This window comes from Suricata suricatta, chromosome 12 (genome assembly GCF_006229205.1).
Source record: "Suricata suricatta isolate VVHF042 chromosome 12, meerkat_22Aug2017_6uvM2_HiC, whole genome shotgun sequence".
Classification (NCBI taxonomy): domain Eukaryota; kingdom Metazoa; phylum Chordata; class Mammalia; order Carnivora; family Herpestidae; genus Suricata; species Suricata suricatta.
The window spans coordinates 10,415,779-10,425,695 of NC_043711.1; the positions used below are offsets into that span (position 1 = coordinate 10,415,779).

At 40.9% G+C, this 9,917-nt stretch overlaps 1 protein-coding gene across 1 annotated transcript; it reads right to left on the reverse strand.

Annotated features, from left to right (window-relative positions):
• Positions 1–5,158: 5,158 nt before the first annotated feature.
• LOC115275129 (olfactory receptor-like protein OLF4) lies at positions 5,159–6,097 on the reverse strand. Its single transcript, XM_029918741.1, has one exon. The coding sequence runs from the start codon at positions 6,089–6,091 to the stop codon at positions 5,159–5,161; it is 933 nt and encodes a 310-aa protein (XP_029774601.1). The 5' UTR covers positions 6,092–6,097.
• Between the last annotated feature and the right edge of the window lie 3,820 nt (positions 6,098–9,917).

The following is a 9,917-nucleotide window of genomic DNA, read 5'->3' on the forward strand; positions in this document are numbered from 1 at the left end:
TCTCTCTCTCTCTCTCTCTCTCTCTCTCTCTCTCTCTCTCTGCCCCCCATCAAAAATAAGTCAACGTTAAAAAAATGAATGAGTTCACAGCAACAAACACAATGATCTCTCAGCTCTGAGACAGGATGGTTAGGTTGTCAATTGACCTCAAATAAAAGTTTTCAGATTCCAATCTCTCTGAACCTTTCCCGACATACCTGCTGAGCTCTGAGACTCACCTGGATGGGGTCTCTGAGAGGAAGGTCTCCAGGTGGAAGTCTGAATTCCTCCCTGTTGGCTGATGATGGAGAGCAAGCTCTATTCCCAGAACAGGAGGGAGTGAAGCATTGGTCCCCAAGCCAGATTTAAGAACCCAAATGCAAAAACCATGTCTCCTCCAGCTTCAGGCAGAACATGTTCAGGGTCTGCAGCAGAGGAGATATTTACAGCTCTTATGTTTGCTGCGTCTGACACAGCAAAATGTGTCTGAAATGCTAGACACATTCCCCATTATTACTCCAATCCCTGAGCCCATCTCCCCATGGGAACCTATCTGGACAGAATGAAAATTTTTTCCTGTAGAGTCCCTGTTCCCAGGAGATCAGGTTAGAATTCAGGTGTAACCAATTTTTATTACTCCACCTTGAACTTTTCTGGCTTGTATGATATTGAAACCTTTCACAGGTTTTTTCTTCCCCAAATATAAGACTCAGGCACCTGTCTTGACTATGTCCCCTGGCTCTCCAAAATGTTGATTAAGTTGTGGTAGGAATACAATTTCTGATAGTCTAGAAAATACCTAGTTTTATCAACACCATTTGATGAAGAGGCTGTCTTTTTTTCCCATGGGATATTCTTTTCCTCTTTGAAAATTAGTTGGCCATACATTTGTGTGTCCATTTATGGGTTTTCTCTTCTGTTCCATTGATCTATGTGTCTGTTTTGTGCCAGTACCATACTGTCTTGATGATTTCCACTTTGTTATACAGCTTGAAGTCCAGAATTGTGATGCCTCCTACTCTGATTTTCTTTTTCAGGAGTGCTTTGGCTATTTGGGGTTGTTGCTGGTAATAGGGATTGCACTGAATATATAGATTGTTTGGGGTACTATCAATATTTTAACAATATTTGTTTTCCAATCCATGAACATGGAGTGTTTTCTATTTTTCTAACTTCTCCAATTTCTTTCATAAGCTTTCTATAGTTTCCAGCATATAGTTCTTTTACCTCTTTATCAAGTTTATTCATAGGGATTTTATGATTTTTGGTGCAGTTGTAAGTGGAATCGTATTCTTGATTTCTCTTTCTGCTGCTCCATTATGGTGTAAAGAATTGCAATCGATTTGGGGTGCCTGAGTGGCTCAGTTGGTAAAGCATCAAACTTCACCTCAGTTCATGACCTCAAGGTTCGTGGGTTCAAGCCCCGTGTCAAGCTCTGGGTTGACAGCTAGCTTCAGAGCCTGGAGCCTGTCTTCAGATTCTGCGTCTCTCTCTCTCTCTCTGACCCAAACTTGCCATGCTGTCTCTCTCTCTCTCTCTCTCTCTCAAAAATAAATAAAAAACTTTTTTTAAAAAAAGAATTGCAACAGATTTCTATACATTGATTTTCTATCCTGCATCTTTACTGATTTCATGCATCAGCTCTAACAATTTTTGATGGAGTTATTCAGGTCTTCCACAGAGAGTAACATGCCATCAGCAAAGAGTGAAAACTTGACTTCTTTCTTGCCAATTTGGATGTCTCTTATTTCTTTTTTTGTCTGATTCCCGAGGCTAGGACTTCCAACACTATGCTGAATAAACAAGGTGAGAGTGGAGATTCCTCTCGTGTTCCTGGTCTTAGGTAGAGACCTCTAATTTCTTCCCCATTGAGGGTGATATTAGCCCCGGGGTTTTCTGTGTATGGCCTTTATGATCTTGAGGTATATTCCTTCTATTTCTACTTTCTTGAGGGTTTTTATCAACAAAAGATTCTGTATTTTGTCAAATGCTTTTTCAGCATCTATTGAGAGAAGCACTGTGGTTATTCTCTTTTCTTTTATTAATGTGGTGATCATATTGATTGATTTGAGAATGCTGAACCATCATACAGCCGAAGAATATTCCACTTCATTGTGGTGAGTAATTCTTTTAATATATTGTTGGATATGGTGTGCTAGTATCTTGTTGAGAATTTTATATCCATGTTTATCAGAAAGATTGGTCTGTAATTCTTGGTTTTAGTGGGGTCTTTCTCTGGTTTTAGAATCAATGTTGACTTCATGGAATAAGTTTGTAAGTTTTCTTTCCATTTCTAAGTTTTGGGACCAGCTTCAAAAGAATAAGTGTTAACTCTTCTTACGTGTTGGTAGAATTCTCCTGGGAAGCCATCTGTTGCTAGAAATATCTTTTTCACTCAGAACCATAAAACTCCATTTTGCATTGTAGAAATGGTGCTTGGTGAGGTCTAGTCATCTGTTCAAATTTAATATCTGAGCATGTGGTGTCCCTTAAGTTTGGTTCTTTGAAGATGCTTCTAGCTCTCAAATTCTTGGACAGTGGTTCTCAATCAGATATGAACTTTGCCCTAGGATGTCCAGCAACGTCTGAAGGGATGCTGTGAAACACCTACAATGCAAAGGAAAGTCGCCCCAACATATTATCCTGTGACAAATGTCAACCACAAAAGGTGAGAAGCCCAGCTAGACCAGCATTTCTCCAACTTCAATGTGCCTGTGAATCCACACAGATCCCGCTACAAATGCAGAATCAGATGATCCATCCCGAGTGGCCCAGAGAATCTGCATTTCTACAAGTTCCTGGGTGATATAGATAGTGAGTCCTGGACTGTGGACCACTCTGATTAGCTAGGAGGTGACCCTGTATTAGAGATAGGTGTGGGTAGTTTTAAGTCTTCTGCACCAAATATTGTCACTGCATGTAATTTGTTCATTCTTCCAGCTGTGTAAATTCTGTGTTTATTGCTTTAATAAGTGACCAAAATAATATACTTACAAAAAAGACTTTGTAGTAGTGGGCAGAATGAGGGCCTCCAAATATGTCCACATCCTAATCCCCAGTACCTTTAACAGATTATTTTTTTATAGCAAAGAAGGATTAAGGTGGCAAATTGACCAGGGCTGCTAATCAGCTGTCATTGAGATAAAAAGTCTAGTTGTGATTATCTACATGGGACTAAGGTCATCATGATGGTTCCCCAACTGTCGAGGAAGGAGACAAAACAGTTGACGTCTGAGAGACTTTAAAAATGCTACCTTGCTGGCTCTGAAGGTGGAGGAAGGGCCATGACCAAGGAACGCAGGTGGCCAGCAACAGAGACCTCAATAGATTCTCCCCTAAACATGTAGAAGTAAACCAACTGTGTAGATGTCTTGCTATTAGCCCTGAGACTCTTTCCAAGCTTCCAGTTCCAGAACTGGAAGAGCCCGTATGTGTTTGTTTGAAGCAGCTAGTGTAGGGATATTTTACAGCAGCAATAAGAATCTCATAAAAACATAGTCAATAAAATTATTTGAGACAACCAACTTTAAGCCTCTCAGTTCACTCAGTAGCTTCCCATAGTTAAGGGCAATTGACATGTGAAGAACCCAAATTATGTAGGAAAAAATTAATCGATTGGAGATATTCTGCTGAGCAGCTGGTAGAGTGGATTCCTGTGGGCATAAATATGAGTTTGGTCTGACTATACTGCCTTTGAGGCAGCAATACAGGAAAGGGACTCATGATCAAAATTAGGGTCACCTACATCCTTATACATCCATTAGTCGATGAACATTTGGGCTCTTTCCAGAATTTGGCTGTTGTTGATATGCTGCTATAAACATTGGAATGCATGTGCCCCTTTAATAGATAAAGAAGATGTGGTATATATCTACAATGGACTATTACTCAGTGATCAAAAAGAATGAAATTTTGCCAGATGCAACAACATGGATGAAACGAGATGGTATTATGCTAAGTGAAATAAGTCAGTCAGAGAAAAACAAATGTCATATGATGTCCCTCATGTGTGGAACTTAAAAAACAAAACAGATGAACATAAGGGAATGGAAGGAAAAATAAGATTAAAAAGACAGGGAGGCAAGCCATAAGAGACTTTTGAATAAAGAGAACAAATTGACAGGTGCTGGAGGGGAGGTGTGTGGGGAAATGGGCTAAATGAGTGATGGGCATTAAGGACGGCCGTTGTTGGGAAAAGCACTGGGTGCTGTATGTAGGTGGTGAATCACTAAGTTCTACTCCTGAAACCAATACTAACCTGTATGTTAACTCACTTGAATTTAAATAAATAAATTTAAAAACAAGAATTAAGTTCACCCATTGTAATTTACTTTTGTGTTTTTATCTCTGCTTCTTTTTATTTTAGGTTGATTCAACCATTCATCCTTTTCAGTGCTATCCTCTCCAATGTTCTCTCAAGTCTCCTTTCAGCATAGAAGATGAAATCATAAATCATCTGTGTGTGTACACATTTCAGTGTGCTTATTTGAAAGAAAAATGTGTACAAACATACACAAACACACACACACACACAAGATACAATCACTACATTTGAATGTTTTATTTGGAGTAAAAAATTTATTTCCATGCATTTTATTTTTTCCTTATGAGATTCATAGCCAGAGGCTTACAAGGGAACACTGTTAGAGTCAGCATCATAAGGAGAAGTAGTTAAGGTTGTGAGGTAAAAAGATTGACAGACTCTAGGTGAAAACTTTGGTTTCTATGTTTATCTATAATAAAATTACACACAGGGCTTAGGGGCCAAGTGTAGCTTTACTCCATATGAAGAATACAACTTTTGATTATGTTCTTGGGAAACCTAGGGGAGATTCACTTCTCATGGTATAAGTCATTTTAAATAAATTTACTTTTAAGAAATCTAACTTCTCCCATTAGATACAGAAATTTCCAGGTATTTGCAATCCAAGGTTGGGGAAAACATTGAGGATATGTGAAAATAGACAAAGGGGAAACTGTATATCAGACAGAGCAGAAGCTTGATAAAGTGAGTGACTTAAATGTCTAGAGAAGTTGAATTCTAACAAATGGAAATTCCAGGAGATAAATAGAAGGAGCCAATTTTACTTCCACAGTCTAAACAAGGAATAGAAGTTCTTGTCTCTGAGGCTCTGCCCTGCGGTCATGGGCACGTCTTCAGCTCCAAAACAGTTGGCCCTTACATCACTGGAACCCCAACAATTCTTTTCAGAGCACTTTTTATGTCTCTGTTCCTCAGGCTGTAGATGAAGGGGTTCAGCATGGGCGTGACCACTGTGTACATCACCGAGGCCACAGCACTGGAGTGGGAGCTCTGGGTGGCAGCAGAGCTAAGGTACACTCCTAGGCTTGTACAAAAAAATAAGGAGACAACTGACAGGTGAGATGCACAGGTGGAAAATGCTTTATACTTGCCCTGAGCTGATGAGATCCCACGTATGGAGGTAACTATCTTAGAATATGAGTAAAGGATCCCAGCAAAAGGACCACCAGCCAGCAACATAGCTGCAAAATATATCATCAAGTTATTAAGAAAGGTGTCAGAACAGGCAAGTTGGAGCATCTCATTGATTTCACAGAAAAAGTGGGGGATGTGCAAGTGTGCACAGAAGGAAAGCCGCAACATCATTAAACTTTGTAACAGGGAATTAAGGTTACTCATGATCCAGGACACCAGAACCAGCAGTCCACACAGCCGGGGGTTCATAATGATCATGTAATGTAAGGGGTGACAGATGGCCACGAAGCGGTCGTAAGCCATCACAGTCAGGAGAAAGACATCTAATCCTGCCCAGAGTATGAAAAAGTACATCTGAGTGATACAGTCTGCATAGGTTATGACTTTGCTCTGAGTTTTGATGTCCCATAGCATCTTGGGGATGGTGGTGGAGGTGAAGCAGATGTCCACAAAGGACAGATGAGTGAGGAAGAAGTACATGGGGGTGTGGAGGTGGAAGTCAGAGCTGACAGCCAGGATGATGAGCAGGTTTCCAAAGACAGTGATCAGGTACATGGAGAGGAAAAGCCCAAAGATGAGGGGCTGTAATCCTGGTTCCTCTGAAAATCCCAGAAGAAAAAATTCTGAAATTTGTGTATCATTTCCTGATTCCATGTGCTGGAGGTGATGACCAAAGAACAAAAAAATAACATGACTAATTTTCTCAATAATGAACATGACAAAAATAACTGAAATTATACAATTTTTGTTTTGTATTGAAAATGTCAATTTCCATAGTTTTGGAGTGGAATCTAACCCCTCTCAGGAACCCTCATGCGATCTCTAATGGAATTCACATCCCACCATTAGCTTTTTCCACAACTGCTCAATCATTCTATATATTTTTAATAGTTTATTTTCAAATTTGTTTCCATATAACACCCAGTGTTTCTCCCCACAAGTGCCCCCCACTTCCTTCCCTCTCCCCTCCCCCTTCAGTCTATAGTTTGTTTTCAGTATTTAATAGTCTTACATGATTTGTGTCCCTCATTCTCCTCAGCTCTCTATCCCCCTTCCCCTCCCTACGGTCCTCTGTTAGGTTTTTTCCTGTTAGACCTATGAGTGCAAACTTATGTTATCTATCCTTCTCTACCTGATTATTTCAGTTAGCATGATATCCTCGAGGTCCATCCACTTTGCTACAAATGGCCATATTTCATTCTTCCTCATTGCTATATAGTACTCCATTGTAATTATATGCCACATCTTCTTGATCCTTTCATCAGGTGATGGACACTATGAGCTAGCAACAGCACTGCTAGGGATTTACCCAAAGGATACAGAAGTGCTGACACATAGGAGCACATGTACCCTAATGTTCATGGCGGCACTTTCTACAATAGCCAAATCATGGAAAGAGCCTAAATGTCCGTTCTATATTTTTAATGAAAAATTCTGTCCTGCATTTGAAGATTAACCTTGAGCACTGTAACCTCCAGGCAAAGAGTATATGTGTCAAGAAACAAAAGCCTGTAGGGTTCAGTGATGGAGAAAGAAGATAAGCAAATGAAAGACCACATAAAATATCAGGAGGTGACAGGTGCTATGAAGGAAAACAAAGCCTGCGTAATGGAAGGAGTGGATGGAGGTGTTATTTGTACTGTTTTGTGGGGACATCAGCATACATTTAAACAGAGGCCTCAAGGAGACAGAAGGAGACACAAGATCTTCTGGGGGAAGATTGTGCTCATCAGAGGGAACAAGCAGGCAAAGGCTCTGTGAGAAGAAGTGGGTTTGTTAAAACAATTTTTTAAAACAAGGGTAGTTGATGCACCGTGTTACATCAGTGTGGGGTGTACAACACAGTGATTCAACAAATTTAGACATCACGCCTGCTCACCACATGTGGAGTCACCGTCTGTCATGACACAATGCTGTGACAGTGTCACTGACTGTATTCTCCCTGCTGTGCCTTGTACTCCTGTGAGACATCATTCTGTAACATGGAAGGAATTCCTTAACTGGAAGCCAGTACCTCCCACTCCCCTTCACCATTCTGCTTTGTGTTGGATTGCTTATTGTTTTAAAAAACAAAGGCTCAAGAGAAAGCCAGTGTGTCCAGGGGAATAAGCAAGAGGAAGACTGATGAAAGGCGATGGCAAGGCAATATTGAGGAATGAGGTGGCCTCCTGGGTACTGATGAAGTTTCATGACACAAGGAGCCTCTCCTTCACATGGTATCCTTGCACCATATTAATTTTGTTTCTAAGGAATCTTTGAATAGAAATAGGCACCCTTCTTATCTTCATTATTGGGTAGTTATCTGGTACCTGTATTTTAAGGGCCACATATTGGAGATATGGGCTCCCTTAAGAACTGCTCATGTCACACATGCGTGGGCACACACACACACACACACACACACACACACACACACACACACATGCGAGCACACTCTATAGCCTCCTTAGACAGCCTCCTGTCAGAATCAGACTATACTCATCTCCAGCCATGATAATTAGGCAAACAATGATACAAGTCAACCTGTCAACATCAGATTGTCTTTTCTGTAGATGTAAATACTTCTGAATTCTAGTAGTTAAGTGTCCCATGAGCATGTAAATATAGGTCTCCATTTTAATATGATAATTTTGTGGCCAGTATCTACAGAAAAATAAAAGTTATTTCCAATACTGAGAGCAAGAAAAGTGGGAGAAAGATCTATCGAGCTCAGGTGGCCCTAGCGATGGGAATGACAATGTGTCCCTAGTTCTTACAACACCCCAGCGCAGGTGCATCTCCAGGATGTCTAGAAAATAAAGCAGCAATAAGTAATTTATCCAATAGTAGGAATGTCTTCATGTTATCCAGGCATCCCTCTGGAATAACAAGCAAGGGAAGACACCCACAATTCACAAAAGAAAATACACAGAGTACAACAAAAATGGGGGATTTTAGATTATTTGCTAAAAAACAAATTTTCTAAATGATATAAAATACTGAACTTTTACAATCAGAAACTTGCATTTTGGATTTCAGATTTACACACATTTGCTATTTGGACTTGGAGAACCAACAAACTATTCTTTGTCTCCCCCCTTTAAGTTCTAGTCAGTTACCACACAGGAGCAGAATTCAGTGATTCATCACTTACAACACCCAGTGCTCATCACAGCAAGTACCCTCCTTCATCCCCATCACCCATCTAGCCCATCCCCCACACTCCTGTCTCCATCAATCCTCAGTTCACTCTGTAGCCTTATGAATCTCCTGTGGTTTGTTTTCCTCTCTTCTCTTCCTCCACCTTCCCAAACAAAGTATTATAAATGAGAATATCCTTCCCCAAATACTAGGCCTAGAGGTACCCATCCTGTTCTGGTGGTTGACAGATTTAGTAAATACACCATAAAGAGCTGAGCAAGGTTTCGTCTGTTGATAATGAGTGCTTCTCACTGGTGAGGAGATTTAGCTGATTTTTTTCTTCTCTCAAATGTCCCCTTCCCTTCCCCACCTCTGGGGCCCCAAATCCACAGCCTTATTTCAGTTCCTTGTCCTGTCTCCACATATCATGGGCTGTCACTCCACCAGCCAATATTCACATCTACACCGAGAGGTCTTTTATATTTTTTTAACTTTTTTTCTAGCATTTAATTATTCTTGAGAAAGAGAGACAGAGCATGAGCAGGGAAGGGACAGAGAGAGAGAGAGGGAGACAGAATCAGAAGCAAGCTCCAGGCTCTGAGCTGTCAGCACAGAGCCTGATGCAGAGTTTGAATTCACAAGCTGTGAGATCATGACCTGAGCTGAAGTCAGACACTCAACATAATGAACCGTCCAGGTGCCCCTCCCCTAGAAGTCTTTCTCTATCACAATTACTCTACTTCTCACCTCCCCAATTAAACCTGTTCCCAGTTATTCCCCTCTGGAGAATGAACCCCAAATTCCATACCTTCCAATATTTGGCTTGCCTCCCCTGACCAGCCCACCAGCTTCACACTCACGAACCGCCTCACCCACATCCATCTCACAGACACTGACCGTGAGTTGTACCTTCACCTGAAGCCCAGTCTCAGGGCTCAGAGCCTCTACACTCTGGCTTCCCTCTGCTTGGAGTCGTTCACTGGGCTATTTGGAATTTTTCACCTCCTCTCTCTCTTGAAAATTCCATCTCCTCTTTCAGAAGCAAGGCGTCATTTCCTTCATGAATCTTTGCAGGTGTGGTTTCTTTTAACATTGCCACAGAAAAAAGACTTTTTCTTGCAATAATATAGAAGTCGGGGTTATCATTGACCACACTTGTCCTCATATGGCCCAGTAATGGATGAGGCTGACCCTTTTCTCACATGTCTTTGTACTTCCTGGGTTCTGGGTTTTAATGTCTTTTTTGACAAACTCATCAGGAAACTCTTCCTGTTGCTGATTTTTGTCCAACTTGTGTAGGTGCCCCTACAATGTACTTTATAAAATCCTATACGTGCCTCAGAAACCTGTTTCCTTTCTT